Genomic DNA, 16319 nt, shown 5'->3' with positions numbered 1-16319 from the left:
AAGCAAAGATCCACCCGCAGGCTGTGGTGCAGCCCATGGTGAGCAGGCTGTCACCATGCAGCCCACGGAGGTCCAGGGGAGGCTGAGATCCATGTACAGCCCATGGAGAGGCCCACTCAGGAGTAGGTGGATGTCCAAAAGAAGGCTGTGACTTCATGGGAAGCCCACACTGGAGCAGGCTCCTGGCAAGACCTGCAGAGCCATGGGGAGAGGAGCCCACTCTAGAGCAGGTTTGCTGCCTGGACTTGTGAGAACGTGGGGGACCCATGCTGGAGCAGGCTGGGCCTGAAGGATGGATCCTGTGGATGGACCCACAATGGAGCAGCCTGGGCCTGAAGGACTGACCCTGTGGATGGACCCATAATGGAGCAGGCTGGGCCTGAAGGACTGCATACTGTGCAAGGGACCCACAATGGAGCATAAAAAGCTGTAGTCCATGGGAAGGACTCACACTGGAGAAGTTCGTGGAGGACGGTCTCCTGTGTGAGGACCCCACACTGGAGCAGGGAAAAGACTCCTCTCACTGAGGAGGAAGCAGCAGCAGAAACAAGATGTGATTAACTGGCCATAAACCCTATTCTCCATCTCTCTGTGCTGCTGGTGGGAGGAAGCAGAGAATTGTTAATCAAGTTAAATTCAGGAGAGAAGGGAGGGGTGGATTCTCTGGTTTTGATTGGCAATATATTTAAGTAATTTCCCCAAGTCAGGTCTGTTTTGCCCATGACAGTACACTGTTTGTGAACTCTCCCTGTCTTTATCTCAACTCATAAACCCTTCATTGTAATTCCTCTCCCTTGTCCAGTTGATTCTTCATTTTAATAGGAACTAAAAGTCTAGAACACAAATTTATTTGTGTTTATCTGATTTGCATTTAGGGTTGCACTAGCTACCTGAATCCCATCATAATACTTTGTATTTCCTACCTTTATTCTGCTGCATGTTTTCTTTTATTGCATCTAATAATTCCTTTGCTGCTTCTACATTTTCACCCTCCTCCTCCTCCTCCTCCTCCTCTACAAGGTCTTCTCCTTCTCCTACTTCTCTTTCCATCCTGTCAGGTTCTTTAGCCACAATTTGCTCCTGATGACAAGAACAGAAATATAAGTTGGCTCAGAAATTCCATAACCAAATTTACTTTATACACGGATGTAATAAAAGAAAAAATTAATAATTACTTTCATGTGTGCTCATGAACAGTGAGATACTGAGCAACTTCCAGTCCCTAAAAAGATTTGAGTGCAACCGCCAGAGATGATCACAATGTTGAAAGATATTTCTATTCACAAATAATGGGATTATAAGTAATTTTTAAATGCTGCCACACATCTTAAAATCTGAGAATTAAAATAACAGGAATATTAGAAAACAGCAACACACCAGATGTGCAATTTTTTCAGAAATCACATCATTTGTCCTGACATAATGTAGCTTGTAGTGTTTGCAGAGTTCCTTAGCAATGGTAGATTTGCCAGACCCGGGAGGACCATGAATGCAAACTTTGAGAGGCTGGAAAAAAGAATAAAGATATGACATTATTCAAACAGCACAGATGGTTTTATGTAAAAGCAACAATATTTTTAATATTACTAATAGGAAATAGCAATTGTACTTAAAACTATATTTTTTGGGGTTTTTTTATTTATTTAAAATTTTTTTATTTATTTCTTGTTGAATATCTTCTCTATCACCCACAGGTCTCGAGTAACATAGTTACTTAAATGATGAAATTTACTGTTGGAGAAAAAGCATGCTTCTATTCAGTAGACTTACAGACCAATTTGTTGTGGCTAGTTAATGTTCAAATAATCCAAAGAGATGAAACACAATGCCACAGATAGGATGCAGTGAATTTTGGAATGTGGTAGCAGATATTCTACTATAAGCATGCAATAGTTCTACTTTCCAATTGAGATAAAGTTGCTGTCATCAAAATTATTATTTTGACCTCAAAAATTCCAGATCCATAACAATCTTAAGTGATGTCTCATTTCAGCCTACCTAGCCTGAGGATGAGTAAGTGCAATTAGGATCCCAGTATACACTTATTAAATATGTTATGCAATAAACTCAAAATCATACATAATTAAGTGTCTATCTTAATTTAGCAAATCTGACAGTACAAACTCTGCAATAGAGTACTGACAGACAATCTAGCTAGCCTTCCTTCTCCTAGCTACCTGGTATGTACTGGTATTTTTTAGTTAGATGCATATGTTCTTAGATGCAATAGTTTAACCTAAACGCAGATTTGGTAATCCTTTCAGAGCTATGAAGGAACATTCAATAAATAACTTTGAACAATAGTATCTTCAACTTGTTTTACATACCCTGAACCCTTATTCAAAGTTTGAACCAGATATAGACATGCTAAACAGCTTTATTGATACTTGGATGTAAACAAGCATTTTTCTGCACCTTTCAGTAACCTATACCCCTGAATACAGAAGTTCTAAATATCAAGCTAACATAGGAAATAGTGAAGTTGCCCCATAAATTACACTACAGAGCAGGGTAAAAGGAAGGCTATATTGCACTGGAATATCCACATTCACTGAATACATAAAGGGCACAAAATACTCACCTAACTATTGACTATTACAAAAAAAGCTTAAATAAAAGATAACTTATTGTATTCCTGAGGCAAAATATACCAAGAGTGCCATATACTGCATAAAGAAGCTAGCTTCAGATAGCAGCTTTCCATCATTAAGCATATTTGCATTTACAGAATTTCAGTTTTAGGCATAAAGAAAATAAAACTCAGTCTTTTTTTTTTTTTTCTTCTTATTTAATGCATCCAATTTAATTTTAAATTTTTATGTTCACTTATTTTGCATCTATATCCATCTTCTATGTATTTTTACTGAATTAATTTAAGACTTGTGTTTATATAATAATTTCTATTGGGGATAAAGAGAGAAGAGCAGTTTAAAATAGTATATACCAAAACATTACCAGTAATCCTCGAGCTTTCTTGTATTCCATGATAACTTGAGCAATGTTCTCTATCAATCCTGTCTCAGCAAACCAGTTAATGTTGAAATTCTCTCTCAGATAAATAGGTTCCATTCGCAGGTTCACAAACAACATATCCAACTGCATTTGCTGGGGGAACAAAGCTACATTTATTTACAGCCTTAACCTATGCATGTTAAAAGTACAGCTGGAGCAAGAGACTAGAATGGATGGGGAGAATAAAAAGAATTAAAGCATTGAGAAAGAAGGTTTGCTTACAAAACAAAACAGATATTTTAAGCTTTTTAAAAATATTAATTTTCAATGTATATTTGTATTTGAGTGTTCTCATGATCTATTAGAACATGCAACACTAAACAATTATTCTGTACAATGAAAAGTTTTCATGCAATTGCAAGGAATCCCATCTTTTAGAAATTTATCAAGTACCATATTAAAACTATCTGGGTTGTATTTTGTTTATTTCTCCTATGAAGAACTTATTCCAGATAAATAGATGAATACAATGTAGTTTTTGTATTCTGTGCTCATCAGCCATAGTAGCACTTCATTATTAACTTTTTAAAAATTTTTATCATTTTGTTAGAATTTTGTTAGAGTGCTTCCATATGCTAAGGGGAAGAATGACATTAGAGCTTCAGTGTTTTCTTCTTTTAAATGAGGCTGTAACTCTTTAAAATTCTGTGTTTTATGATGGCTAGATTTTACTTTATTTATTTTCCAAATTTAAACTCATCTTAAATATTTTAGGCATATTTTGGGGCTATTTTTCCTGGTGAAATAAAGAAAAAATAAATTATATATTTCATTATGTTATACTTTTGAGTTTAAATACTTCCTTGAAGAAATAAAAGAAAGAAAAGTACTGACTGTTAGCTCTTTGCTCAGGAATGCATTTTCTTTAGGAACCTTCTCAATTTTTCCTGGTCCAATATTTTTACTGATACACTATCAGAAAAACAAACAAAGAAACAAATAAACAAAATGCCACTCTAAAACCACTTAACAAATCAGATTGTCAGGAAAAAATTGAACAGGATTTCTGTGGATAAAATATGTGCTTTAAATTTTATGTTACACTGTGCCTGGAAAATCAGGATACTGATTTGAAATAGATCTGAGAACAATATATTAACTTTAATGTTAGTATTGAATAGCTTTTGATTGCTAAGTAACCTTAGTACCTGAAAAAAAAATAAAACAACCCAAAAAAGAAAATTTTATAAAGCTCTTAAATACACGAATAAATTCCTAGTGCTTCAGATCTATTTGGAGATATTTATTTTCCCAGCATTTTCACTTTAGGTTCCTAAGGTATTCAATTCGATTAACAATTGGGAAGGGTTTTCAGATCAACGCCACTGATAACTCTCCACATATCATTTGCATTTCATCGTTAGACAGAAATTGTTAGTTACTCCTACAGCCCTTTAAAATAGATTTAAATCCCACTACATTCCATAAAATCATAAGCATTTATATAGACCATTGTCGGAGACTGAAATACTGCAGTTTATGACTTAAACATTTTCATGAAGGACTTTTGCCTGTTGTAGCAAAAACTGTATTACAAAGGCTGCGGAGAAGACCACCACACCCTGAATGGGGCTCCCACTGAGGCTCCGGGCTGCTCGCTGATGAAGATAAGATAAAGTAACAATTGAGGGCTGCGGGGAAAGGATGCATTCTTAAAGCACAAGCCTAACACCTTGTGAGCGGTGACCCAGCCCGAGGACTATCAGCTGGCGGGCTGCTCACAGACCCTCGCACCTAAAGGTGTTGGGGGGGAGGAGAGGTTTTGGGTGCGTAGCGAGAAGCCCTCTGGGGAGCGGCAGTGACCGCCCATCCTCCGCTCTGCACAGCAGCTCAGCTGAGGGGCCCTTCACCCGGGGAAAAACTTATCCGCAGCAGAAGGGGTGTCATGGCCCAGCAAAGGCCCCCCAAAGGGGTCCCCAGACCCTGCGGCAGAGCACTGCAGCATGATGCAACTGATCCACAGTGTTGCAAGGGACAGTGTCAAACTGGCCCCGGCAAGGGAGACACGTGGGCGTTCCCACCTGCCCAGAGCGTGCATTAACCCGCAGGATTGTATACTCTTCCGATTCTATACTCTTCTGGCGGCCCCTCACCACCAGAAGTCCAGATGGAGGGGAGTAACAAGATGTCATTGCGACCCTCGGATGGGTGATATGCTTCCACCTAACTCTTGTCATTTCCTTCCTTCCTCTTAATCACGTTTTTGGGGTATATTTTCAACCTTCAAAGTTCTTTCCATTTTATACACAGAGACTTAGTTTTCTTTGCTCTTCTGGGTTTAAACTGGACCGTAACAACATTAGATCAAATAATCAAGCATTCTGGCTTCAGTGATGTCACTTAGTGGACACCCAGTTGAAGGTAAACATGGAAAAGGCATATGTAATATTCATTCCAAACTCTCTTCTAATCTTCAGCTATTTTCAACTAGAACTCTTAAGGTGTTTCTTTCCCATGCACCTTTCCAGTCTTCCCCTGGGCTGGTACAGCTCCCTGCCAAGACAAGTCTCTGTAGAACTCTCCACTGGCAACTTCCTGTCCCCAAGAACTGTCCACTTACTCCTGCCCTCTAGTTCTCATTTCTAAACAAATTCATACCTATGAAAGGACACCAGCCACTCTCTTTGGGATGCCTACCTGAACCAAAGCACAGGTTTCATCTTCTAGTGAGGTCCCTGTTTCATTAAACTCTCTTTGTTACAACCAAAGGAAAAAAAAAAAAAAAAAAAAAAGGGCCTTATGTAACATTTGCTCAATCTACATGAGCAAGTGTCCTATGAGTTGACTCTCACTATCACAGTGTATAGTTTACCAGTGTCATTCAGACTACTTCTATACTTAATTTCAAAACTCTTGGAAAAACAAGGTATCTTCCACAACATGAAGGGAAACACATGGTAAAGAGTCAGTATCTAATCACAGTTCTGTGAATCCCATAACAATTCTCCATAACTTTCTTAGGTAAAATTTTTATTTAAGTTAATGATAATAATGTAAAAATTAGTCTGTAAGATCAAGTAAACTACTTTGTTTAAAGGACAGAAATTTTAGAGGATTTCAAAGTAATCTTCCATGTAATTTACTACTCAGGATAATTAATGAAGACCTAGGAATGTCTACTTTGGTAAAGTGCATAGTTTTAAAACCTTACATACAGATATACTAAAAAAAAAGAAATTCAAATATAATGCTTTTATTGACTCTCTTACCTTTACTAATTGTCCAAGCGTGTGCATCGATGCATCTACTGCAATTACATACTGAAAGGCGGGCCTGTGTTCTGCTACATTTTGCAACACTCTGAAACATAGCAAGTACAGCCCTGACTGGCACTTGGAGAAGCATCCAGGGTTTTCCTTGTTAAATGCAGTTCATGAAACAGTACCAAGAGTCTGCAAATTCTTGCAGAACATTTCTGAGCATCACATTTTCATACATATTTCACTTAATAAAGAAGCACAGCTATACATTTTATTTGGAAGGTAGTTAAAAGAATTAAAAGCTATATCTTAGTCTGCCGTAGAGTCCACAATCCATTTCCAGTTCTGTGCCAGTTAACTGGTATCACACTCTAGACTGAGCATGACTCGTCACTTGTTAAAAGCAAAGCACAGTGCAACAGTCAGATAAGGATTCCAGAAAGTACATCTACTTCTAAAGAAACTGAAGGCTTTGTTTGACTCAGTTAAAAGGGCCCAAAAGTGACCTTAAACCAATCCACCCAATTTAAAAGCCTCAGTACTCTCTAGTGGATTTGTTATCTAGCTAGGTATCAATTATTGCTCAGAGATTTTTTTTTTTCTACTTACATTGCCAAATCACGAATATGAATGGTTGGAATAATATTCTTGCCATCTCCAAAAACAGGTATTGCAGGAGTCTCACCAAGCCAACACATCTGAAAATACAGAGAATAAAGTGAGAAAAAAAGGTTACTTTTAACTAGAGCTAAAAAAGGAACACTTGATTATAAGACATATCTCTATATTCAAGATTTAAAGTTCAGTTTATTGAATAATTACTAGAACTGCAGTAAAGGAGACCATTCTTGGGAAGTACTGATTGCCAGACTACTAAAAGCAAGAGGATTTTTTTTAAAGACTATTCTTTAATCTTGGCAAATATTACTTTTTATCACCTTTATCACCCTAAGGGAAAAAAAAAAAGAGACTGTTGAAATGTCGAAAAGACATTTCCCTGGATTCCATTTACATTGACAGACATGTTCTCACTGAAAAGTACATGTGGAGATACTGTTCAAAAACTAGAGAAATATCTTAGGAAAAATAGAGCCAAAAAAGAGAAAAACACTTCCACTGTAGCTAAAATATTTCAAAAGGATCAAATAAACAGTTCTGCTCATGAAAGCATTGAGGTTATGATGCCAAGGCTGCCAAAAATTGATTCAATTCCAGTGCAGTTTGCCCCTAGAAATTAAATTATCCTCCAAATGTAGTTGGATGTCTACCTTAAAAAAGTAGTGAAAGAGTCCTTCCTCAGCTCCATATTGATGTCCTGAGGCAACAACGTACGTTGAAAACTTTTTTTTGTTCTGTAAAGTGAAAGCAGCAAGAAAGTTTTTATTAAAATCTGGTACTGCAACTGGGATGCAGGTTTACACTGACTCTTGAATACATGTACACTAAGTACACAAAGTATGCAAACTGTATCCTTTCCAAGTTGTAACTAGACCAATTGTTGTATATTCCATAGCTTCCTGAGTCACATTATTATTACTTCCTTCAAAAAAGCTGTCTACAGCTGTCTTCAAAAAAAATGGTCTGTCTACATTTGAACAAAAATTATAAGATTAAAGTAAAATTAAGAGGTAACATTTGGAAGTTATGTAAATCAATTGAGTGAACAGGATAACTCATGCTTCTACTTCCTATTTTCATGAAAAAATAACTCTGAAATTCATTTAAGCTATTTTCTCAATGTATTCTATTTCCATTTGGCTGTCTAAAGGAGGAGAAAATGCTGGATTAATGATTTTACAATTTCTTTACTTTTGTTTTGATGCACTATTACAAAAAAAAATCTTTGAACTATATAAATGGTTTGCTAACCACACATCATGATTAACCCACATATTTTTGGCTGATCTGTGTAATGTCACAAAATTGCCTGTCTGCTTGGACATACATGTTACTGTTTGTATCAATGGTGAGGATGGTTAAAAAAATAAAGAAATATTTTTAAATCATCGTAAATGAAAAAAAGCTTTTGAAATGAAAAAAGCTTTTTGAATTAGTACCTTTTAAATTTTTAAGATGAAACAAAATTATTAAATAATTCTCATGTTATAAATATCCTAGGCATTATATATCTTCATCATAAAATGTAAAAGAACCTGCCTTTATCACAGTGGGAATACATGTGCAGATTTGGGATCTATTATTTTTTGGGGGGTGGGGAGGGGGAAAAGACCTTTTGCTATCATCTTTATCATATTTTAGAAACAGAAAAATATGGTATGTCTTAGCCAATCTTTGATTATATAAGCAGAGCACCATGTAACTGGATGACAAGTTGCAAAGTCAGTGTGTTGTATCTATGTAGCTTTATCTATACACTTAGAAAGTGAAACTTTGTTATAAAAATTACTTCAACTCATATCGGGGTTATTGTTATTTGTCTCTGCCCCGATACAGGAAAAGTGGTTCTGGGTGGCCGCACTTTCAAAGGACAAGTCTGGACTCCCAACAAACTCACCTGAATTTAACAACTTGTTATTAATCATGAGAAACACTAAAATTAGAAGACATTACACATAGCAGAAGAGCTTCCACACTGTAAGGACAGCTGTCTTTTTCAAACACTGCTAGGGCCACAGAAGGCTTTGCCATGGGATAAGCACAGAAGGGGGCTACAGCAGAATATCACTAACCCCAGGCATGGCAGGGGGTGATCTGGTTCTGGTTAACGCATCTGGATAGAAATTCCCACAGTGGCCAACAGCATCATGAAGCAACTGCTCATATGTGTATCAGTGGTCAAACAAAGATCACCCCTAGTTATGGGTCAGATGGCAACCACCGGCTATCACTGAAGCCCCTCTGAATATGCCTGTGTGGGTAGCTGGAACTTGGACTGTAAGATAAACCACCACAGCGGCAACTTGAGACGAGACAATGCATTACAAAACATTATAAATCTTACATTAACAAAACTTCAGGAGAGGAACGTTTTGCTGATAATGATCCCAAAACGCAGAATTTACAGGCCATAAGGAAAGCCAGCTCAGCAAGTGTGCTGAAATCAGCTCCAACTAAGTAAAACGTAATCCTGGCAGGGTGAGGTCATGACCACTAACTCATGGCCTTCCAACTCAAGAAATCCATCAACTCCAAAGAGGAGAAAGACTGAGCATGGAACTAATTAGCATTAGAAGTGAGGGAATAATTTAACCAATAGATTAAGAGAACTCTGTTGCCAATGAACATTAATTTCTTTGTTTGCTAAAATATATAAATATAAAAAGTTTTGAGCTATCTTGGGACCCCCATCACTGAGAAGCCTGGTATGAAGAAGGACCAACGTGATGTCACTGGATCCTTGGATGGTGACCAAATAAATAAAATCTGTATAATTGACTTCAGTTTGTGGTCTCGTTTGCATCTTAATTTGGGCAGAGGTATCTCTTACTACTCAGATCTTAACACACACTGAGTTTGCTTGGGTAACTCCATGACAGATAGCATTTGCACCTAAGAGCAGCAGCTCCCAGGGCTGCTTTGGACAGACTGCAGACATGTCGCAGAAGACACATAGTAATTTCTGTCCCCTAGCAGGAAAAACCTGCCTCTTCTGAATGCACAGGAGGTGCTATTTCTCATTCCCTTAAAAAGATTGTAACACAGGATTTTCTTCCATGTACCTTGTGCTAACTCCTGCCTTGTGGGAAGACAAACCATAATTTTGCACTGAGTGCTGTATTTCACTGAAATGCATACCTCCAAAACAGGTTCAATTCCTCCAACTATAGATACTTAGTGTCACAAGCCACCCATTGAGAAGGTACTACTTGACGTTACTTGGCTATAGGTAATTTTAAAAATAGGGCAATGCTTAATTAAGCAAGTTGCTGCTCCTTGCGGCATGTTTAGTCCCGGGTAAGGAATGTCACGTTCCCGTGTGTTGTTCATTAAAGCCACTAGGTGTCACTTTCTAGCTGGGATCGTCGGTTCCGGGCTGTGATTGTTTTATGCTTGTTTGCTTTCTTCTTAAAAATTGCTTGAAGTGAGAAACAGGTCTAAATGGATTCGGGAACTGTGATGTCACTGAGAACAGAGATGGGGGATGAAGTGCTTTTCTGCCTTTGGCAGGCAGATATTTCTCCAAGGATTCTGAATTTGACAGGACCCCAGAGATTGCAACTTCTAAGAAAAGTGACACAAGCTGAATGCCCTGAATGCCACAAAGGTAAAGGTAAAAAATTGCTAGTGATAAAAAACAGACTTTTAAACTCTCAGACTGTTACTGAATTTTAATAAAAAAATAGGTGAGAGGTACACTAATGCAGAGAGGTTAAATCTTGCTTTAAGAAACAACTTCCATTAAATTGCACTCTAAACAGGCAATAAGGCTTAGAAAGCTTCTATTCTTGATGCAAGAGGTTTTTTACCTGGCTGACAAGACTGATGAATCCTAGTGTCTGAGGTCATTGCAGGGAACAATAACACTGTAATTTCTTTCACTGATGGCATATTCTCTAGATACCACTGAATTTAGGAGTGAGTAAAGACTGTAATACAGAAGCCCCCAGCCATCACAGGAAGCCAAAGCTGATTTCATGGGAAGAACAGATGCTTTGGAGCCATCCTGTTCCAAAGTGCTGACAGAAACCATCCAGGGGCAGTGATACCCATTGGTGCTGACACTGGAGCTCTGGAGGAAAGGGGCTCCTTTTGAAAGGGTTACAGCAGGTACGTAATGAAAATATTCAAGCTACTTCATCATGTGCTACATATCTGTCTTCTCAAAGATGTTCAGGCTGCCAAACACTTAAAAGCTAATTATATAAATACTTTTGGTATGCAGTGACTCAGTGCTTTGGACTAGCCAGAAAAATAGTCAATAATTCATCTGGGTATTAAGTGGTGGCAGAAGTTAACACAAGGTTTGATGGATGCTGTTTAAAATTTTCATGTTTTTAACACCGTAGGTGTGACACTCATCCCATTGTCTTACAAATCCATGTTAGCACAGTAAAAGAAAAATCAATTTACCACTGTTTTTTCAAGCTGTAAACCAAATTTTTACTTGTATTCTGTACTATGAGATCCACAGTAGAACAGAATATCATTTCTAGTGCTATTTTCTCAGCAGTACATAAGACAGCAAATATGTACTCAAACCAGAGAAAAGTTTTTTCACAATAAACTCTGTTATTAGCTGGATAAATTTCCGAAATGGACAGTGAACTATACTGATTATGGGAGACTCCTAACACAGAAAAAGAATGAGCAAATGACACCTTCAGTGTGCATCATACATCATACATCATTAGGGTATTTTTTGTTGTCTTTGAACGTCCTCACTACTCCTCCACTAACGACAACAGCTTCCATTTTCCTGAACTGAAAGCTGAGCCACTATTGGTATTTATTTAATGATAGTTCTTAAATACAAATAGAGACATAGTCTGTTCTCTAGTAAGATTAATGGTCTAACCAGACCAAAGCAAGCAAAGCTGAAGGAGGGGATTTAAAAACATATAAACTGATAATACATTTTAACTATTCTGTGTCAGCTCTATGGGTGTGATTTTAAAGTGAATTATAGGGTGGAACAGAAGTCAATAAGGCCTCTGCTGCAAGAGCACAAACTATCCAGGGACATGCTAGGTGTGGCCAGAACATCTAAGAATTTAAATGAGTTGTTATACTAACATAGCTTGCTGATATTTAAAGAAGCTGCTTTTCTTTAGAGCTGTACTAATATCTCATTCCTCTACAATCTTTCTTCCTCAAATCTTTCCGCAATGATCCCAGCTTTGACTGTCTCTGGTACAACCAAAGAAACAGTACTTTTTTAAGATGAGCATGATTTACTCCCTACCTAAGACAAAAAAAAAGAAATTGGGATTTATATTATGCATACACTTGGGTTTCAAAGAACATTATAGTATTCTCCATGCTACTATATTTTATTAATAATTTGTATCATCCATATTTATAAGAACAATATTATATTCTTAAAACATATTCAAAGAGTTTATAAATTCCATTACTATGATAAAGCTCTAAGTAAGAAGACAAACCAGCTTATTTTTATAAAAAACTTCTATACGTACAGTTTTCCCAAGTTTTGCAATGTGTTTTTCAGCATCTATGTGATCCACAAAGCCAGGATGAGACCTTCTTTTGCGAAAATCGTCTTCATTAAAAGGAGCCTCAGGCTCTTCCTATGAAGAAAAAAAATGTGACTGATATACATTTCCTAAAACAGAACAATTTTAAATGTCTAGATAGTTAAAGGAAGTTCTTTAAAAGTATTTTAAAATCTGTTTTAACCTTTGTCTTAATTTGAAATTCTTCAGGGTTTTGAATTTGATGCCTGAGGTTCAACATTTTGAAAATGTCATTGGTTCAATTTCAAATTTCACAGTAAAAGATTTTTAACTTCTTTTTATATTTAAAAAAAACATTAGTTTTTATTATATATAGCATTACACAAGGTTGAAAAAGACCTATTTCTGTAACACTGAATTTGAGAATTGCAATAGCATACTACAAAGCACTCAACATGGCTCCTGGAAATACTTTAAATATATTGATATCAAGATGTATCCATTTTAATTATGTATTTCATCAAATATGCAGTGAACATGGGATTTTTTTAGCGACTGAAACACAACGCATATTGTGGTTAGCATTTGTCTTGCCTCTTGACCAAGCAACTCTTTATGTCTTTCTGTATCATTATAGCCCAATGCCTAAACTTTTCTCTCAGTGAATTTCATCCAGCAATTTTGGTAGCAAGTACTGGGTAAGGGTGAAAGAATCCTAAAGACCCGCTCACTTTACCAGCCATCATTGAAGGACACATCCAAAATATATTGTATAATTTAATGTAATGAATATTTTCCATTAAATGGCAACAACTGTTCAAAAAAATTAATGTTTTGATATTACTTACAGGGTCAACGGGTTTGGTATTTGCCCAGGTCATTATTGTTGAAATGAGGATGAATAACTTTTGTTTTGCAAAAGTCTCTATTTCCTTATGTAGGGCTGTTAAATGAAAGCAAGGATTTTATGTTAAACTGTATTATTCAAATTATATTTTTGCTTTTATATAAAGATCCCATAGACAGTCATAGCAATGTTCTATGTGATGTCTTTTTAAGCAAATGGTCTTTGAGTTAATATAAATTAAAGATAAAAAAATCAGGAAAGAGAACAAATAGAGAAATAACGGTAATAAAGAATTAAATTATTAGGAATTGACATAATTGCCACAGAGCTACATATTATGGAGAAAAAATCCCCAAACAATCTATACTAAACTATTCTTCTTCACTGATTGCTGAAATACTGAAAGAAAATAAAAAATGTGGGGTTTTCATGGTAGGAAAAAAAAAGGTACTGAATGCAAACAAAGTTTATTTTAATGTAAAACAAGATAATTGTTTTAAACAATTAATTTTTTGTTATGCAAATTATTCTGTTGTCTGAGTGTTCATATTATAAAGAGGAAAGGATAATTCAGTTTAGCTGTCATATAAAGAATCATATTGCACACTCACCTTGAAAGGATTCCAGCTGCCTATTAGAATTTGGGTGTAACAATAAGGAGAAAGTTTTCAAAAGACTGTTAGCAATATCTTTTATTGAACTTTAAAGAAAAATAAACTTAATTATAAAATATTGAAACATTCTTTGAATTCATAGGAGCAAATTTTTTACCCACCTCCCAATGCAAAGAGATGAGACGATGGTTGACAGGTATTTAGGGAAATTATTGCCTACACAGATGTGCCATTTAAAGAGTTGGACCATTCCATGTCAGCTTCTCTCCCTTCTGAATGTGACAGTGCATTCAATGGTTCTTTGCTATTTATCCAAACAATGTGTGCAGCATTTCTCCATCAAGGAACCCAATTTTATATTAAAGTGAATCCATGATAATTTCATTACACATTTATGGCAACTTTTGATGGCTAAATAGAAATCAAATTTCTGTTCAGGTAAAGCTATACTAACCAGAAGCAGCCCACGTTGCTTCCTCAATTTGGCTTGCATCCTCAGTGATATTATATAAAACAATTTCACACTCAAGCAAGTGGCTTAAGAGTGCTTCTCGAGAAGAGACCTGAGGGAAAAACAGTTAGATTCTGTCACTAGAGAAAAAACAATCCTCTTCTAGTTAAATTTCTGGATAGAATGTGATTTTCTAATACTAGGATGTTGGAATTGGTCATAAGATAGTCATCAAACTTTTATCTGTCAGATACAAGAAAGCTGATAGAATGGAAATTAAATGCTGAAATTTCTAATTTAGAGTACACATTAACATAGATCAAAAATACAGACTTTCAATGGTATTTTAGGATCCATATTTTTAGTCCATTTGTGAGTATTGAAAAAAGTCTACCACTTATCCAGGTATTTTAAACAACTATCCATTGGCAGAATGGAGAAGACATAAAAAAATGTAAGTTTCCTTGCAAGATATCATCCTGTAATTTTTATCAAGTGCAGATTATCTGTATTACTTGAGCAAATCCAGCAAACACTTTGGGCAGAAGCAGGGGTTAAAACTAAACACTACCAGTCATAATTTCCTGATTGAACAGTCCAGCTGCATAGACAACTGAATCAAAATTTTCAAATGCTGGAAGAAATTCTTCAATAATAAGAATAATAACCAGTTTATAACAAGCAGCTTGAGACAGAGGCAATTTCTAGTTTCAGAAAACTGAATTAAGCAATAAGCAACCACTTTCACAAGAAAAAGCCTCCTTTAGTTAATTAAACTCCAGACATACACATCTTTATCCAAAGATGGAGGTATTCAGAACAATTAGCTGCTAGTGAAAGCTGTGATTTCACTGAACAGTTAAGAGGGACACTAAATTTAAGTTCAGCATCACTGTCTTCAAAATGGTGATAAAAGACAAAAAGAAGATGAGAGATACTTTAAGTGTAAGCTTTGAGAGAAAAAGAAAGTAGAGCTGTGGATCACCAAGGTAGATTTTTTAAAGAAAAGTTATGAAGAGGACATCACCTATTTTCTGTCTGAGTTCCTTCCTTTTACTATTTGCTGTGTCAGACCTAGAAGAGAGGAAGCCAGAGCACATGCAGGAAGCAGAAGGAGTAAAACAGATATATACAGCTTCCAGCAGGAACAAAATTTCATTAGTGCAGGTCATTTTACATGACCTGTGATATTTCTAATGTAGTCTAGAGGCAATCTGAAATCAGACTCATACTTACTGCATACGTTTCCTTTGCAAAAGGTGGATTAGCACTCTCTGGTGTAGAAAGGGTACCCACCACTTCGTAGATTTCCCTTGTGGTTGTGGGAACACCAACAGCTGAATCATTTTCATCTCCCTCCTCTTCTTCTTCTGGGCTTTCAAGCGTCGCCCCAACAACACAGGTGGATAAATACTGCGATATACAAGACACATCATTTGCATACAAATATCTATTGAGCCCTACACAGCTTGTCATAATCTCCAGAAGGCACCAGCACCGTCTGACCAGCCCTGCTCCTGTCGTTAGCAATGCTCTTCAGAAACAGCTTCCCATTGAAGGGAAAACCGCAGGGACTGCTCAGGCTCAGCTGGAATGTTTTGGCTCGACTTGTGTCGCACGCCTCACAGCCGAAGGTGCCGGCGAGTCCCCGGATGCCTCTGCGGCGCGCCTGGCTCCTCCCGGGCAGGGGGTACCTCACAGGGAACATCACAGCGAGCAGCTGCTGCCTGAACTTTCCCGACCAGCTTTACACCCCCTTCCTGCTCCTAACTCTTTATTTGTACTCCTCATTTCCACTCCATCTTATCCCTTTAATTGCTCCGGTGCCCCTCCTCAGCAGCTATTTCAGCTGACCCTCCGGTCCGCCCGGCCGAGCTCCCCTGGGGACCAGCCGCGGCTCCCCAGCGGGCGGAGGTGCCTGGGGCAGAAGGAAGCCGCGGCCGGGAGCAGCTGCGGGCCCGCCCCGCGGTCACCTCGCCGACGCTGCGGCCGCAGTAGGAGTCGAGGTGGTTGATGAAGACGCGGCGGCCCGGCGGCGCCTCCTCCATGGCCCAGCGCGGGACGCGGCCCGTTGCCGCGCGACGGCCGCCGCCCGCACTT

At 37.5% G+C, this 16319-nt stretch overlaps 1 protein-coding gene across 1 annotated transcript in view; it reads right to left on the bottom strand.

Moving 5' to 3' along the window:
* The window catches only part of AK7 (adenylate kinase 7), a 28154-nt gene extending 11887 nt beyond the window's left edge, over positions 1-16267 (bottom strand). The window contains exons 1-12 of the mRNA XM_041476151.1: positions 16193-16267; positions 15456-15632; positions 14223-14331; positions 13156-13250; positions 12311-12421; positions 7481-7564; positions 6822-6910; positions 6222-6312; positions 3847-3924; positions 2956-3105; positions 1378-1506; positions 924-1080 (exon numbers count right to left, since the gene is read on the bottom strand). Of these exons, the coding sequence (XP_041332085.1) occupies positions 924-1080; positions 1378-1506; positions 2956-3105; positions 3847-3924; positions 6222-6312; positions 6822-6910; positions 7481-7564; positions 12311-12421; positions 13156-13250; positions 14223-14331; positions 15456-15632; positions 16193-16267 (1345 nt within the window). The remainder of the gene's footprint in view (positions 1-923; positions 1081-1377; positions 1507-2955; positions 3106-3846; positions 3925-6221; positions 6313-6821; positions 6911-7480; positions 7565-12310; positions 12422-13155; positions 13251-14222; positions 14332-15455; positions 15633-16192) is intronic.
* Between the last annotated feature and the right edge of the window lie 52 nt (positions 16268-16319).

This window comes from Pyrgilauda ruficollis, unplaced genomic scaffold, assembly GCF_017590135.1.
Source record: "Pyrgilauda ruficollis isolate IOZ18807 unplaced genomic scaffold, ASM1759013v1 scaffold38, whole genome shotgun sequence".
NCBI classification, from domain to species: Eukaryota; Metazoa; Chordata; class Aves; order Passeriformes; family Passeridae; genus Pyrgilauda; species Pyrgilauda ruficollis.
This window is presented reverse-complemented; position numbering and strand designations above follow the sequence as displayed.